General features: G+C 37.2%; 1 protein-coding gene across 2 annotated transcripts in view; it reads right to left on the bottom strand.

Moving 5' to 3' along the window:
- The window catches only part of POLA1 (DNA polymerase alpha 1, catalytic subunit), a 353,204-nt gene that overhangs the window by 268,576 nt on the left and 65,769 nt on the right, over nt 1-18,859 (bottom strand). For both annotated transcript variants that reach the window (XM_037821906.1, XM_037821905.1), the window contains exons 24-26: nt 18,486-18,610; nt 13,995-14,144; nt 13,457-13,579 (exon numbers count right to left, since the gene is read on the bottom strand). In XM_037821906.1, coding sequence (XP_037677834.1) covers nt 13,457-13,579; nt 13,995-14,144; nt 18,486-18,610 — 398 coding nt within the window. The remainder of the gene's footprint in view (nt 1-13,456; nt 13,580-13,994; nt 14,145-18,485; nt 18,611-18,859) is intronic.

Here is an 18,859-nt window from a genome sequence, read left to right as displayed (position 1 = left end):
CTTTAGATCAACCTCTCTGATACCATAACTGAGGGAGTCATCTATTGCAGCTCTGGGGACATAGATACGAATTGAGCCATTTGATATAAGAATTTAGCTTGTTATGATAAATAAAACAATTGTTCTTATTTATCAATAACATCTCATATACTGCTTGTGGATGTCCAGATTCCACTCCTTTTAGTACATACCCTAGAAAAACCTTCCACGTGCAGCATTATCTACTGTAGTACTGTTTGTAATAGCAAAAAATAAAATGGAAGGAAAACCTGGAAACCTAAATGTAGACAATGGGAGAATAAAAAATATATATTGTGCTACATTTAGTCATTGAAATATTATACAATATGTAACATGAATGAATAAAATCTAAAAATGTATCAACATGGATATACTTGAAATGTGGTATAGAGTAGGGTTTTTCCCCTTACTTTTTTTTTCAAACTGCAAAAGAATATGTACAGCATGGCACATAAATGGTAAAAACCACCACATGTATAGGTACACACACATATTGAAAAAGCAAAAAAACCAAGGATGAGAAGGACAAAACCAACCCTGAGGAAAAAGAGAAAGAAATGTAATAGGGTGAGGAGGAAAGAGTCTTTTAGTTGACTCTATACTACTTTATTGCTTTTAATTAAAAAAAAAAAAACACTAGGCTCTTTTAAAGTAAAAAGATTAGAGTGGTGAAATTTCTGCTTATTTCCAGATAAAGACTAAAGACTCCCTTAACACTTAATTAAAAGGTTCCCCATACTCACTCGTTTTCTTTCACCACTGACACCAACAAAGGCTGAACTGAATCCCTCAGTCCTGGCGCCATTCCCAAAGGCTCCTAACAGGTGCTATCACATAGCCAAGGTAATCCCAAAAAGGCTTGCGCAGATTTTAATGTTTTCATGCAATGATTTGGATACATTTTCTAAAAGCACAAATTTCAGCTCCAAACACAAGTGAAAGCCAGGCACTCTACAACCAGTTGGCAACCAAGCTGGCCAAGACTCATTTCGGCCACTGGATGATAAAATGAAAATGGACAGGCTCTACACCCAAACATTAACTTTAAAATGCAATCAGAATTCCAGACCAAAAACCGTTTTTTCAAGGGCCCAGAAATAACAGAGTGTAGAAATAAAACAATACCAATGTCGGAGGCGGGGCAAGATGGCGGACTGGTGAGCTGTATGTTTTAGTTACTCCTCCAGGAAAGTAGGTAGAAAGCCAGGAACTGCGTGGACTGGACACCACAGAGCAATCTGACTTTGGGCATACTTCATACAACACTCATGAAAACGTGGAACTGCTGAGATCAGCGAAATCTGCAAGTTTCTGTGGCCAGGGGACCCTGCCAGGCTCAGTCCTGTGGGAGGAGGGGCTGTCAGCTCTGCGAAGGATAAGGGAGAACTGCAGTGGCAGCCCTTATCGGAAACTCATTCTACTGATCCAAACTCCAACCATAGATAGACGGAGACAAGACACCAGAGAATCTGAGAGCAGCCAGCCCAGCAGAGAGGAGACAGGCATAGAAAAAAACAGCACGAAAAACTCCAAAACAAAAGTGGAGGATTTTTGGAGTTCTGGTGAACATAGAAAGGGGAAGGGCAGAGCTCAGGCCCTGAGGCTCATATGCAAATCCCAAAGAAAAGCTGATCTCTCTGCCCTGTGGACCTTTCCTTAATGGCCCTGGTTGCTTTGTCTCTTAGCATTTCAATAACCCATTAGATCTCTGAGGAGGGCCCTTTTTTTTAATCCTTTTTTCTTTTTCTAAAACAATTACTCTAAGAAGCCCAATACAGAAAGCTTCAAAGACTTGCAATTTGGGCAGGTCAAGTCAAGAGCAGAACTAAAAGAGCTCTGAGACAAAAGGCAATAATCCAGTGGCTGAGAAAATTCACTAAACACCACAACTTCCCAAGAAAAGGGGGGTGTACGCTCACAGCCATCATCCTGGTGGACAGGAAACACTCCTGCCCATCGCCAACCCCATAGCCCAGAGCTGCCCCAGACAACCCAGTGTGACCGAAGTGCTTCAAATAACAGGCACACACCACAAAACTGGGCGTGGACATTAGCCTTCCCTGCAACCTCAGCTGATTGTCCCAGAGTTGGGAAGGTGGAGCAGTGTGAATTAACAAAGCCCCATTCAGCCATCATTTCAGCAGACTGGGAGCCTCCCTACACAGCCCAGCAGCCCAGAACTGCCCTGGGGGGACGGCACTCACCTGTGACATAGCACAGTTATCCCTCAACAGAGGACCCGGGGTGCACAGCCTGGAAGAGAGGCCCACTTGCAAGTCTCAGGAGCCATACGCCAATACCAAGGACTTGTGGGTCAGTGGCAGAGACAAACTGTGGCAGGACTGAACTGAAGGATTAGACTATTGCAGCAGCTTTAAAACTCTAGGATCACCAGGGAGATTTGATTGTTAGAGCCAACCCCCCCTCCCTGACTGCCCAGAAACACGCCCCATATACAGGGCAGGCAACACCAACTACACACGCAAGCTTGGTACACCAATTGGACCCCACAAGACTCACTCCCCCACTCACTAAAAAGGCTAAGCAGGGGAGAACTGGCTTGTGGAGAACAGGTGGCTCGTGGACGCCACCTGCTGGTTAGTTAGAGAAAGTGTACTCCACGAAGCTGTAGATCTGATAAATTAGAGATAAGGACTTCAATTGGTCTACAAATCCTAAAAGAACCCTATCAAGTTCAGCAAATGCCAAGAGGCCAAAAACAACAGAAAATTATAAAGCATATGAAAAAACCAGATGATATGGATAACCCAAGCCCAAGCACCCAAATCAAAAGATCAGAAGAGACACAGCACCTAGAGCAGCTACTCAAAGAACTAAAGATGAACAATGAGACCATAGTACGGGAGACAAAGGAAATCAAGAAGACCCTAGAAGAGCATAAAGAAGACATTGCAAGACTAAATAAAAAAATGGATGATCTTATGGAAATTAAAGAAACTGTTGACCAAATTAAAAAGATTCTGGACACTCATAGTACAAGACTAGAGGAAGTTGAACAACGAATCAGTGACCTGGAAGATGACAGAATGGAAAATGAAAGCATAAAAGAAAGAATGGGGAAAAAAATTGAAAAAATCGAAATGGACCTCAGGGATATGATAGATAATATGAAAGGTCAGAACATAAGACTCATTGGTGTCCCAGAAGGGGAAGAAAAGGGTAAAGGTCTAGGAAGAGTATTCAAAGAAATTGTTGGGGAAAACTTCCCAAATCTTCTAAACAACATAAATACACAAATCATAAATGCTCAGCGAACTCCAAATAGAATAAACCCAAATAAACCCACTCCGAGACATATACTGATCACACTATCAAACACAGAAGAGAAGGAGCAAGTTCTGAAAGCAGCAAGAGAAAAGCAATTCACCACATACAAAGGAAACAGCATAAGACTAAGTAGTGACTACTCAGCAGCCACCATGAAGGCAAGAAGGCAGTGGCACGACATATTTAAAATTCTGAGTGAGAAAAATTTCCAGCCAAGAATACTTTATCCAGCAAAGCTCTCCTTCAAATTTGAGGGAGAGCTTAAAATTTTCACAGACAAACAAATGCTGAGAGAATTTGCTAACAAGAGACCTGCCCTACTGGAGATACTAAAGGGAGCCCTACAGACAGAGAAACAAAGAAAGGACAGAGAGACTTGGAGAAAGGTTCAGTACTAAAGAGATTCGGTATGGGTACAATAAAGGATATTAATAGACAGAGGGGAAAAATATGACAAACATAAACCAAAGGATAAGATGGCTGATTCAAGAAATGCCTTCACGGTTATAACGTTGAATGTAAATGGATTAAACTCCCCAATTAAAAGATATAGATTCGCAGAATGGATCAAAAAACATGAACCATCAATATGTTGCATACAAGAGACTCATCTTAGACACAGGGACACAAAGAAACTGAAAGTGAAAGGATGGAAAAAAATATTTCATGCAAGCTACAGCCAAAAGAAAGCAGGTGTAGCAATATTAATCTCAGATAAAATAGACTTCAAATGCAGGGATGTTTTGAGAGACAAAGAAGGCCACTACATACTAATAAAAGGGGCAATTCAGCAAGAAGAAATAACAATCGTAAATGTCTATGCACCCAATCAAGGTGCCACAAAATACATGAGAGAAACACTGGCAAAACTAAAGGAAGCAATTGATGTTTCCACAATAATTGTGGGAGACTTCAACACATCACTCTCTCCTATAGATAGATCAACCAGACAGAAGACCAATAAGGAAACTGAAAACCTAAACAATCTGATAAATGAATTAGATTTAACAGACATATACAGGACATTACATCCCAAATCACCAGGATACACATACTTTTCTAGTGCTCACGGAACTTTCTCCAGAATAGACCATATGCTGGGACATAAAACAAGCCTCAGTAAATTTAAAAAGATTGAAATTATTCAAAGCACATTCTCTGACCACAATGGAATACAATTAGAAGTCAATAACCATCAGAGACTTAGAAAATTCACAAATACCTGGAGGTTAAACAACACACTCCTAAACAATCAGTGGGTTAAAGAAGAAATAGCAAGAGAAATTGCTAAATATATAGAGACGAATGAAAATGAGAACACAACATACCAAAACCTATGGGATGCAGCAAAAGCAGTGCTAAGGGGGAAATTTATAGCACTAAACGCATATATTAAAAAGGAAGAAAGAGCCAAAATCAAAGAACTAATGGATCAACTGAAGAAGCTAGAAAATGAACAGCAAACCAATCTTAAACCAAGTAGAAGAAAAGAAATAACAAGGATTAAAGCAGAAATAAATGACATGGAGAACAAAAAAACAATAGAGAGGATAAATATCACCAAAAGTTGGTTCTTTGAGAAGATCAACAAGATTGACAAGCCCCTAGCTAGACTGACAAAATCAAAAAGAGAGAAGACCCATATAAACAAAATAATGAATGAAAAAGGGGACATAACTGCAGATCCTGAAGAAATTAAAAAAATTATAAGAGGATACTATGAACAACTGTATGGCAACAAACTGGATAATGTAGAAGAAATGGACAATTTCCTGGAAACATATGAACAACCTAGACTGACCAGAGAAGAAATAGAAGACCTCAACCAACCCATCACAAGCAAAGAGATCCAATCAGTCATCAAAAATCTTCCCACAAATAAATGCCCAGGGCCAGATGGCTTCACAGGGGAATTCTACCAAACTTTCCAGAAAGAACTGACACCAATCTTACTCAAACTCTTTCAAAACATTGAAGAAAATGGAACACTACCTAACTCATTTTATGAAGCTAACATCAATCTAATACCAAAACCAGGCAAAGATGCTACAGAAAAGGAAAACTACCGGCCAATCTCCCTAATGAATATAGATGCAAAAATCCTCAACAAAATACTTGCAAATCGAATCCAAAGACACATTAAAAAAATCATACACCATGACCAAGTGGGGTTCATTCCAGGCATGCAAGGATGGTTCAACATAAGAAAATCAATCAATGTATTACAACATATTAACAAGTCAAAAGGGAAAAATCAATTGATCATCTCAATAGATGCTGAAAAAGCATTTGACAAAATCCAACATCCCTTTTTGATAAAAACACTTCAAAAGGTAGGAATTGAAGGAAACTTCCTCAACACGATAAAGAGCATATATGAAAAACCCACAGCCAGCATAGTACTCAATGGTGAGAGACTGAAAGCCTTCCCTCTAAGATCAGGAACAAGACAAGGATGCCCGCTGTCACCACTGTTATTCAACATTATGCTGGAAGTGCTAGCCAGGGCAATCCGGCAAGACAAAGAAATAAAAGGCATCCAAATTGGAAAAGAAGAAGTAAAACTGTCATTGTTTGCAGATGATATGATCTTATATCTAGAAAACCCTGAGAAATCGACGATACAGCTACTAGAGCTAATAAACAAATTTAGCAAAGTAGCGGGATACAAGGTTAATGCACATAAGTCAGTAATGTTTCTATATGCTAGAAATGAACAAACTGAAGAGACACTCAAGAAAAAGATACCATTTTCAATAGCAACTAAAAAAATCAAGTACCTAGGAATAAACTTAACCAAAGATGTAAAAGACCTATACAAAGAAAACTACATAACTCTACTAAAAGAAATAGAAGGGGACCTTAAAAGATGGAAAAATATTCCATGTTCATGGATAGGAAGGCTAAATGTCATTAAGATGTCAATTCTACCCAAACTCATCTACAGATTCAATGCAATCCCAATCAAAATTCCAACAACCTACTTTGCAGACTTGGAAAAGCTAGTTATCAAATTTATTTGGAAAGGGAAGATGCCTCGAATTGCTAAAGACACTCTAAAAAAGAAAAACGAACTGGGAGGACTTACACTCCCTGACTTTGAAGCTTATTATAAAGCCACAGTTGCCAAAACAGCATGGTACTGGCACAAAGATAGACATATAGATCAATGGAATCGAATTGAGAATTCAGAGATAGACCCTCAGATCTATGGCCGACTGATCTTTGATAAGGCCCCCAAAGTCACTGAACTGAGTCATAATGGTCTTTTCAACAAATGGGGCTGGGAGAGTTGGATATCCATATCCAAAAGAATGAAAGAGGACCCCTACCTCACCCCCTACACAAAAATTAACTCAAAATGGACCAAAGATCTCAATATAAAAGAAAGTACCATAAAACTCCTAGAAGATCATGTAGGAAAACATCTTCAAGACCTTGTATTAGGCGGCCACTTCCTAGACTTTACACCCAAAGCACAAGCAACAAAAGAGAAAATAGATAAATGGGAACTCCTCAAGCTTAGAAGTTTCTGCACCTCAAAGGAATTTCTCAAAAAGGTAAAGAGGCAGCCAACTCAATGGGAAAAAATTTTTGGAAACCATGTATCTGACAAAAGACTGATATCTTGCATATATAAAGAAATCCTACAACTCAATGACAATAGTACAATCGGCCCAATTATAAAATGGGCAAAAGATATGAAAAGACAGTTCTCTGAAGAGGAAATACAAATGGCCAAGAAACACATGAAAAAATGTTCAGCTTCACTAGCTATTAGAGAGATGCAAATTAAGACCACAATGAGATACCATCTAACACCGGTTAGAATGGCTGCCATTAAACAAACAGGAAACTACAAATGCTGGAGGGGATGTGGAGAAATTGGAACTCTTATTCATTGTTGGTGGGACTGTATAATGGTTCAGCCACTCTGGAAGTCAGTCTGGCAGTTCCTTAGAAAACTAGATATAGAGTTACCATTCGATCCAGCGATTGCACTTCTCGGTATATACCCGGAAGATCGGAAAGCAGTGACACGAACAGATATCTGCACGCCAATGTTCATAGCAGCATTATTCACAATTGCCAAGAGATGGAAACAACCCAAATGTCCTTCAACAGATGAGTGGATAAATAAAATGTGGTATATACACACGATGGAATACTACGCGGCAGTAAGAAGGAACGATCTCGTGAAACATATGACAACATGGATGAACCTTGAAGACATAATGCTGAGCGAAATAAGCCAGGCACAAAAAGAGAAATATTATATGCTACCACTAATGTGAACTTTGAAAAACGTAAAACAAATGGCTTATAATGTAGAATGTAGGGGAACTAGCAATAGAGAGCAATTAAGGAAGGGGGAACAATAATCCAAGAAGAACAGATAAGCTATTTAACGTTCTGGGGATGCCCAGGAATGACTATGGTCTGTTAATTTCTGATGGATATAGTAGGAACAAGTTCACAGAAATGTTGCTATATTAGGTAACTTTCTTGGGGTAAAGTAGGAACATGTTGGAAGTTAAGCAGTTATCTTAGGTTAGTTGTCTTTTTCTTACTCCCTTGTTATGGTCTCTTTGAAATGTTCTTTTATTGTATGTTTGTTTTCTTTTTAACTTTTTTTTCATACAGTTGATTTAAAAAAGAAGGGAAAGTTAAAAAAAAAAAAAAGAAAGAAAAACAAGGAAAAAAAATGATGTAGTGCCCCCTTGAGGAGCCTGTGGAGAATGCAGGGGTATTCGCCTACCCCACCTCGATGGTTGCTAACATGACCACAGACATAGGGGACTGGTGGTTTGATGGGTTGAGCCCTCTACCATAAGTTTTACCCTTGGGAAGACGGTTGCTGCAAAGGAGAGGCTAGGCCTCCCTATGGTTGTGCCTAAGAGCCTCCTCCCGAATGCCTCTTTGTTGCTCAGATGTGGCCCTCTCTCTCTGGCTAAGCCAACTTGAAAGGTGAAATCACTGCCCTCCCCACTACGTGGGATCAGACACCCAGGGGAGTGAATCTCCCTGGCAACGTGGAATATGACTCCCGGGGAGGAATGTAGACCCGGCATCGTGGGACGGAGAACATCTTCTTGACCAAAAGGGGGATGTGAAAGGAAATGAAATAAGCTTCAGTGGCAGAGAGATTCCAAAAGGAGCCGAGAGGTCACTGTGGTGGGCACTCTTACGCACACTTTAGACAACCCTTTTTAGGTTCCAAAGAATTGGGGTAGCTGGTGGTGGATACCTGAAACTATCAAACTACAACCCAGAACCCATGAATCTCGAAGACAGTTGTATAAAAATGTAGCTTATGAGGGGTGACAATGGGATTGGGAAAGCCATAAGGACCACACTCCACTTTGTCTAGTTTATGGATGGATGAGTAGAAAAATAGGGGAAGGAAACAAACAGACAAAGGTACCCAGTGTTCTTTTTTACTTCAATTGCTCTTTTTCACTCTAATTATTATTCTTGTTATTTTTGTGTGTGTGCTAATGAAGGTGTCAGGGATTGATTTAGGTGATGAATGTACAACTATGTAATGGTACTGTGAACAATCGAAAGTACGATTTGTTTTGTATGACTGCGTGGTATGTGAATATATCTCAATAAAATGAAGATAAAAAAAAAAAAACAATACCAATGTCAATAAGTACTAATTATTCCATAAAGACAAATATTACCATTACACTAAGGATTATGCAACGAGTATATTTATAAGTACACAGTAAGCTTAAAATCCCTCAATAGAAAAAAACACAGCAAATCCAAAGAGGGAAAATTGTGTATTAAAACCATTTCTAATTCTCATTAGATTAATCTCTCTGATACTGTGACTAAAGGAGTCACCTATTACAGCTCTATGGCCACAGATATGAATTTAGCCATTTGACACAAGAATTTGGCTTGCTATGATAAATTAAATGATTGCTCTTATAGAAATAAAACTTTTGTCTTAAAAATCATTATTTTAAACATTAAATTAGACTCTTAGAATCCTTTGGTCCAGCTTTAGCCATTCTTTAAATTGTTTCAAAATTAATAGTCTAAAATTTTGACACATTTAAATCAGTAAATGGCTTTCACTATTGTTCACAGAATAAAATCCTTAATTGATTAATGATCTCAGGGTGTCTATCGCCATCTAGTGAACAATCACTTCAATTACCACACTAGTCACTTGACAACTCGTAACTGTTTTCTTTGTGGTTTAAAAATATTTAAGCCCACTCAGTGCTATAGGCTTTGCCCAATTTCTTTTTTATGTCTCTCAACACATACTGAGAACAAACACAAAAACAGATGGTAAAGATTCACTTCTGAGCACCTGTAAATGAAGTTTCAATATTACTTCTCTGGAAACCTTAATTTCATTATTTGTAAATAACTTGCACAAAATGGGGGAACATATTTGCAAATCATATCTCTGATAAGGAACTAGAATATATAAAGAATATATAAAGAACTCTTACATCTCAATAACAGAAAGACAAATAACCCAATTAAAAGTGAGTAAAGCATCTGAATGGACATTTCTCCAAAAAAGATAAGTAACTTGCACACTGTGAGGTTCCTAATACAATTCCTTAACCATTACCTAATTCCTCTATCACCAAGCAACTAAAAGTCATAGAAGAGTTTAAGTGTGAGAGTACACACCCATGAAAAGATAACATTGATGTCTGACACCACTATTAGCACTTTTACTAAAACCTGGTTTTTAAAGTAAAATTAGTAACCACTCCAAGTACTTTAGCAACGATAATACACTTGATTACAGAAATTATTAGGTCATCAGAGCCAAACCTGCATCATTCCAATAAAACTGAGTGCATACAAAATAAACACAAAAAAAAGGGAGAGGGGGTTTCAAGGCTTGCCCAGACTGTGTATTAATCCATATTCAAATGCAAAATCTTATAAATCTTTTGAGATTACATGCTACCAGCTTTCCTTCTCATTAATTTCCACTTAAACCTTCATCTAATTTATCCTACAAGACTTCAGCAAACAACTTCTGCAGTCTTCAGGTTATTATATGATTTTGTCCACTCTACCTTATTACAAAAAATACCAGTTTAATAAGTTAAAGATATTCCAAAATCCCAGCAAATTAACTCTCATTTTACACTTCACTCCTCCTACCTCTTTAATAATCAAGAGATGCTTGAAATCACAAATGTCTAACAGTATATATGGAAGACACTAGCAAAGACAAATTCTCATACAGAATGTTTCTGTCTTTCAGTGCTAATAATTTAACATTCATTTTTATTTTAGGAAATATTTCTGTAGATTACTGTGGATCTTCTTCTGGAACAAGATTTCCAGGGAGCAACTGTATAAATTATTTCTGTTAATACCTTAAAGGCCTATTTTCCACAGCTGCTGCATTTGTCATTATTTGTGGGAAGGAGCAAATGGGAAAGAGAAAAGTGGAAAGTAGAAACCAAGAATTTAAACGATATATGATTATTTCTAGATTCGTTTGAAATCCTTTATTTTGGTGGAAGGAGCAAGGTTTTTTTTATAGTTTATTTATTAAAGATTTGTTATTGTTGTATTTTATACAACAGAAAGAGACTGAACTCCCTATTAAAAAATCTAGCTAAATGAAAATGTTGTCCTAAAAATACAATGGATTAGGGGAGTGGGGGAGATCATTGGACAAATATGGGGCTTATCATTACCAACAGTGCCCTTTTAAGCTTGTGGATTTCTGAGCCAATGCAGAAAATGTAACAACAGGGATTTCCCAACAGCAAGAGGCACTCTCCAAGGGAGTAAATTGTCAACTATTGCCTCTAGTGAGAAACTTAAGAGTAACCTTGATCCAATCTCAATAGTCAACCCATGTATTATCACCCAGTTGGGGCACACTGAGTGCATTTCCTAATACAAAAATAAGATGGTAGTCTATCAGAAGCCACTGGATACATATACAGAAATAAAATTTAAATAATTTTGAAGTAAACTTAGCCTAAGAAACTGAAAACATCCCTCCCTCTCTTTAGTGCCTAAAATACCTGTATCTACACACGTTTAAAAAAAAAAAAAGGCCCATGTCTTGAGATGAGTAATGAAAAAGATGATCTTCCAGGAATAAGAAGGTGGAACATAAAGTAGAACCACAGTCACAAAAGACATTGAGGCAGGGCAGCAGCACTAATGTAGCAAAAGACTTATAATCGGGAAGACATGAAATTCAAAATAGCCACTTGTTATACTTCACCTCTTTGAGTCTTAGCTTTCTCATCTGCAAAACGGGAACGCTATTATCTCTATCAAAGGATTGTTGTGGAGTTTTGATGAAATAATGCATATGAAAGCTTCTAACACATTGCAAGTGTTCAATACATGTTTTACCCTATCTCACTGTACCCTAAGCCAAACCTTTGAAATAGGGTTGCCAACAGAAGAGTGACTTTGAACATACTGACACTTGTTTCATACCAACTAGATCTGCAGTGTCCAGTTCAGTAGTCACTAGCCACATGTGACTATTTAAATTTAAACTGATATTAATTATAATTAAATAAAGCAAAAAATTCAGTTCCATAAGAACACTAGCCAGTGCTCAGAAGCCACATGTGGCTAGACTGGGATAGCACAGAGAACATTTTCATCATTGCACAAAGTTCTATAGGACAGCACTGGTCTAGACTCTAAAAGCAGGGGTCAGCAAACTGTTTTCTGAAAAGGGCCAGAGAGTAAATATTTTAGGCTTTGTGGGTCATGTAAGTCTCAACTCTGCTGCTGTAACACAAAAGCAGCCATAGACAATACATAAACGAATGAGCATGGCTATGTTCCAACAAAACTTTATTTAAAAAAATTGACAGCAGTCTAGATTTGGCCAAAAGGCCATAGTTTGCCAACCTCTGCTCTACAGTATTTTGAGTACAGGCCCCCAACACTAATATTCTCCCTATAACCATAGGGAATCCATAGACATGAAACAATAGCTTAATGGAATTTAGTATTTAATGCAAGCATTCTTTTATAAATTAAGAAAAACCCATGTACACAGTACAAAAGCAAAGCTTATAGGGTTCATAAAGTAACAGTACCATAAATCTGTTTGCTATTTGGCCATCCTTCTAAAGCCAATGACTCTCAATCCATAATTTCAGTCCTGACATATTCCTAGTATTCTAGACTTACACATCCAACTGCCTACTTAATATGGCTACTTGGAGATCTATTACACATCTCAAAAGTAACATATTCAAGATAGAACTCTTAATCCTTCCCTCCCAGTTTCCTCTATCTTGGTAAATGGCCCTACTAGCTAAGCAGCTTTAATACAAAAACGGAGGCATCCTGACTTCTCCCTTTCCCTCACATTCCAATCCAGTCCATCAGCAAATCCTGTATATTTTCATAATATATCACAAATTAATCTTAACTGATACCACCAAAGCCTAAGGCACCATCATCTCTAATCTGAACAAACACAACAAGTCTCCCAACTGGTTTTCCAGTTCTGATTCTTGCCCTCTTCAATCCATTCTGCTCAAAAGTAGTGAAATGTCCATCACTTCATGGTTTAAACCCTTCACTGGCTTCTCACTGCCTTCAGGGCCTTCTCACAGCTGATCTTTATGACTAAACTGACCTTCCTCCTGAACTACATGTAACTAGCTCCCTTACGTCATTCAGGTCTCAGTTCACATCAGCTTCTCAAAGAAGCCTTCTCTAACCAATCCAAGCTAGCCATCTAATAAACATTCCCTAGCCCACCACCCTGTTTTAATTATCTGCAGAGCATTTACTTCTATCATATTTTCTTAGTTTTTAAAATCTGTCAATGCACTTATTTGTGATCTGTTTTCCCAAACTCCCCTCTCCTCACCTTGCCCACACCCAGCTAGAATGTAAGCTGCATGAGAGCAGAGACCTTTTACTTATTGCTCAACATTATATCCCCAGTGCCTAGAACAATGCCTGGCATGTAACAGATGCTCAATAAATACACACACACTATGAATGTACAAATGAATGAATTACTATTTAAATGCCTATTAGTCTCAAAGTATTTGAAGCTGTTTAACTGGGAAACAAACTTGGCTCTCCCATACTACAATACGTATAGTTTTAAAAAAAAACCCATTCCCAGAGATGTGAATGTTATACCATTTACCTCCCTTCCTTTGTATGTCACCAAAGCAGCAAGCGGTTTGGCATAAAATCTGCTGTGGGAAAATCCCAGGCAGCCGTACATACTGTTCGCTGTGAGCTTCAAAGCCTTCTGTCGAATGTCATACTGTAGGTCACACAAGGACAAAAGACAAACAACAATATCTGCAGATGTTTAAACAATACATTAGAACTCTTGCTAGATAACCAATGAGAAGAAACTGTCAATATCCTGGAAGTAAAGAACTCTTAACATATTCAACCCATCCTTCCAGATTTATGATTCCCTGATCTCCCAGAAGCAAGTAAACATGGACTACAGAGTTCCCAGGATTCAGAAGGATCTTGTTCAGATACTGCCTTTGCGGATAGAGGTGCCCTCCAGACTAAGAAATCCTAATGTTTTTGAATGGTTACCTACCCACAAACTGAAAATAAGCACATACATTTGCCCACAGCACCAGTTTTATACCATTCCTAAAATAAAATAAAATCCTAAAAGCTAAGACTGTCACTCAGTGTCTCTTACTGAAAAGATATACCTGAAGAACAAGGTCAGGATTTAAATCTTGCTGTTTCATTAGCAGTTTGACTTGTTTTCTCCGTTCCACCAGTTTCCGGATCTCTCTTGGCAAAATACCCATTTCTAAGCCTGGATCTGGCAGCTCAGGGATCTGTTCTTGTTCTCCATCCTGATGAACACACAATGGAAATTACAGAGAAATCAAACATGAGGGAAATAAATATCTAAAATGATATTCAGTGGAAGCTTTACCCCATGATCACATCTTGAAAAGCTAAATTCTTATCTCCCAGCCTCTCATTCTCTGTATCTCCTAACCCTGTAGTGATTCACAAATTTAGATAAAGTTCAAAGGGATGAATTTTTACACATGATATTATCCTCTCTTCAAAAAGATTAGGGAACACATGTTCAGGGAAATTGTTTTAAAGATAAAAACGCTAAGAGGGACTCAAGGATTATTAAAAAAAAAAATCAAAAGCAGCTAAACTACTGTTTTAAATCATTTGCCCTGACAAACAAAAGCTACAGAATTTTTAAACTATGCAGAACCATAGCAATTACTGTAAATGTTTTAGACTAAACAAACAAAAAATCCAAATACCAAATCAGCAAATTTCTTTTAAGAATTTAGAGCACATATTTAAATAGGCGATGACATTTCTAAAAATTAATACATATATATTCCTTAGCATTCATGTAGTACCTCTTATCTATAAATTGCTTGGCAATCGGTAGAAGAATAGCAAGATTTTGGAAAGCAACCAGCAGTCTTCTTACATTAAAATTTACAGCAAGCAAAAGCAGGGAAAGCATTAGACCATTTTTCTCAAGCCTCCATTAATTCTATTAACAGGCTGTAAAGAAAAGCCAGTCACATTTGCCCTTTCAGAGGTTCAGAATTAAAAATAAACCTCTTGGCTTAAAGCATGTGAAGTCAATGCCACTTGACAGCCCAGCCATTACAAAGTATCTGATTTTATAAAGATCAATATCTTCCGATGAACAATCTTACAATAGTAATAGGGACCTACTGTATTGTTTCCCAATACAGTAAATGATGATAGTAAACCTAGTAAAGAGCTACTGGAAGTCAAATTTAAAAAAAAATAAACTGAAAGTAGATGGAGTCAGGAAATTTACAATCCGCTCCCACTCTACCACCACTAGCTCTGTGAAACTAGCTGTTCTGAAGACTAAATGAGGTACTGCACATGAAAACGATACAGAATCTATAAACTGCTACAAGAACCTCTAAGAGTCCCTCCAACTCTTAAATGATCCTACTGCTTTTCCAGTATCCAAACTGGAAATGGGGAGAAGGGGGAGACTGGATAATGATAATTATAACAACGCTGACACAGTAGCAGGATAGAGACCAAAGAATATTAATAAAATATAGTCACTACTGTTGGAAATGTCTACCCAGCACTTTCTCTGTGAAATTATCCCCGAGTCCCATAGAAAGGCACACCCTAAGCAGCCATATTTGAATTCTGTGAATTCATTCCTGTGGCCAGAGTTGATGGGACTAGGAGTCCTCATCAACCTAAGCAACCTTTAAGAGTCTCTCTTCTGGGAATATGGAGCTGGGACTGAAAACTCCCAAACATGTTGTCAGAACTAAGGGACACATAAATATTCAGGAGCTAGAGGGCAAACAGACATCTTCTGCCATGTGTACAATAAACATAGGAAAACAAGAAACAGAAATGATATGTTAATTTAAACCTCTTTTACTGCTGGAGAACCAAATCTAATTAAATTCCCTACAGTCAATTGTATAAACTTTATATATAACAAACTACTCATTAAGCCTTACTTAAAACTGTTGACTGAATGGAACTGGTTAGATTAAAATCTACATGAGGAATTTTTAAAGATTCCTTTTAAAAAGTTTGTTTAGTGAGCAGACTGAAAATACCAAGTGTTGCAGAAGACGGGGAGCAACTTGAAAGCCTTTACTTGGCTGGTGGGGGTACAAAACAGTACAACTACTTTGGAAAACAGTTTCATGGTTTCTTATCAAGTTAAATATACTTTATGTACAAACCAGCAAATTCACTCCCAAGGTATTTATACAAGAGAAATGAAAACACACATCCACAGTAAGATTTGTACAAGAATGTTCATGGCAGCTTTTTTAATAATAGCCTAAAACTGAAAACAACCCAAACGTTCATTTCCAGAGAATGGATAAAGAAACTATGGAATAATACTCAGAAATAAAAAGAACCACTGAGAATGCAACAACATGGACGAATCTCAAATCATTACATTAAGCAAAAAAGCCAGACACAAAAGAGTATGTATCACATCATCCCACTTATATGAAGTTCTAGAATAGGCAAAATTAACCAAGGATGACAGAAGCCAGATCAATATTTCCCTGATGGAAAGAGGAATTGACTGTAAAAAAGCATGAGGGACATATGAAAACTTATATGATGAAGCTAAGAAGGAAATGTATAGTTGTAAAAAAGATCTCAAATCAATAATCTAACCTTCCACCTTAAGAAACTAGAAAAAAAAGAGCAAACTAAAACAAAAAAAGCAGAAGGAAGGAAATAATAAAGAGAAGAAATAAATAAAATAAAGAGTAGAAAAACAATAAAATAACAAAACCAAAGCTGGTTCTTTGAAAAGATCAACAAAATTGACAAACCTTTCGCTAGACTGACTAGGAAAAAAAGAAGACTCAAATTACTAAAATTAGGAATGAAAGAGGAGACTTTACTATTGACCTAACAGAAACTAAGGATTTTAAGGATATACTATGAACAATTCTATGCCAACAAATCAGATAAAACTTAAATGAAATGGACAAATTCCTTGAAAGACACAAACTACCAAAACTAACTCCAGAAGAAATAGAAAAGCTCAATACTTACAACAAGAAATTGCATTAGTAATCAAAAATAGAAAAGCCCAGGACCAGATGGTTTCACCAGTGAATTCTACCAATTGTTTAAAGAATTAACACCAATCCTTCACAAACTCTTCCCCAAAAATTAGAAGAGGAAGGAACACTTCCCAACTCATTCTAAGAGGCCAGTATTACCCTGATACCAATACCAGAAAAAGACATCATAATACAGACCAATATCTTTTACGAATAAAAATGCAAAACTCCTCAACAAAATATTAGCAAACTGAGTCCAGCAACATATAAAAAGGATTATATATCACGAACAAGTGGGATTTATCCCAGGAATGCAGGTTGGTTCAACATACAAAAAAATAATAGAATAAAGGACAAAAACCACTTGATCATCTCAATAGATGCACAAAAAAGCATTTGACAAAACCCAACACCCTTTCATGATATAAATACCCAAGTAGGAATAGAAGAGAATTTCATCAACTTGATAAAGGGCATTATGAAAAACCCACAGTTAACATCATGTTCAATGGTGAAAGACTAGATGCTTCCCCCCTAGATCAAGAAGAAGACAAAGATGTCTGTTCTCACACTAGTATCTAACGTTGTATTAGAGGTTCTAGCAAGGGCAACTAGGCAAGAAAAATAAAAGGTATCCAAATTGAAAAGGAAGAAGTAAAACTATCTCTTTTCACAGATGACATGATACTGATACAGAAAATCCTAAGGAATCCACAGAAAAACTATTAGAACTATTAAGTGAGTTCAGTGAGGTTACAGGATGCAAGATCAAAAAGAATGAAATACTTGGGAATAAATTTAACAAAAGAAGTGCATGTCTTATACACTGAAAACTATAAAACATCACTGAAACAAATTAAAGACCAAATAAATGGAAAGACATACCATGTTCATAGATTAGAAGGTTTTAATCTTAAGATGGCAATATTCCCCAAATAGATCTACAGATTCAACACAACCCCTATCAAATTCATTCCCAGCTGATGTTTTTGCAGAGATTGACAAGATGATTCTAAAATAAATAAAATATGGTATATCCACACAATGGATCATCCGGCAATAAAAAGAAATGAAGTGCTGATACATGTAACATGAATGAACCTTGAAAACAGCATGCTTAGTGAAGTAAGCCAGACCCAAAAGGTCATAGTGTGTGATTCCATTTATATGAAATGTCCAGAAAAGACAAAACTATAGAGATATAAAGTAGATTAGAGGTTGCCTAGAGCTGGGGTGGGGATAGGGGTTTGGAAGGATTGAGGGAGGTGTCAGCTAAAGGATAGAGAGTCTCTTTTTAAGGTGATGAAAATGTTCTAAAATGTGGTGATGGTTGCCAAGTCTGTAAATACACTAAAAGACACCGCATTGTAATTGAAATGTTAATTGGGTGAATTGCATTGCATGTGAATTGTATCTCAACAGAGCTGTTTTAAAATAGACATAGAACCAGTCTGTCTCCATCTACCCAGCCTTCCCTTTTTTGACCACACAAAAAAGACAACTGAATGTATCCTTTCAGATGAAAAACTAGAATGCTAACCCCCTTGGCTCTCTTCCTTTCTAAGCACTTTTTTAACCTTAATTCAAGAGCACCAGTTGAATACAAACCTCTGTAATTTTCTGTGCTTCTGAAGCAACTCTTTGCACTGTTGTAAAACAAATGTTAAATTCCTGAATGATAGAAGGATATAAGCTGTTGAAGTCCAGAAGCAAAACGAATTTATCATAAAAACCTGAAATAAAAAAGCCGCGTGTCATAAAAAGTCTAAAGAAAAGCACATTTGTCAAAACATCACATTAGAAACAACATACTGTGAAGTATATTAGAAACTATATACTATCCAGAGCTGTGAAGTAAAAAAAAGGAGAAAAGAGTTTACTACCATTCTATAAAATGACAGAGTGAAAATCCAGGTCACAAAAGAGGAGGGAAGAAAATTGTGGCAGGCGATATCATGGTTTGCCTTGGAACCAGCTACAAC

This window comes from Choloepus didactylus, chromosome X (genome assembly GCF_015220235.1).
Source record: "Choloepus didactylus isolate mChoDid1 chromosome X, mChoDid1.pri, whole genome shotgun sequence".
Taxonomy (NCBI): Eukaryota; Metazoa; Chordata; class Mammalia; order Pilosa; family Megalonychidae; genus Choloepus; species Choloepus didactylus.
The sequence above is the reverse complement of the archived record's forward strand: the minus strand, read 5'-3'. Positions and strand labels throughout refer to the sequence as shown.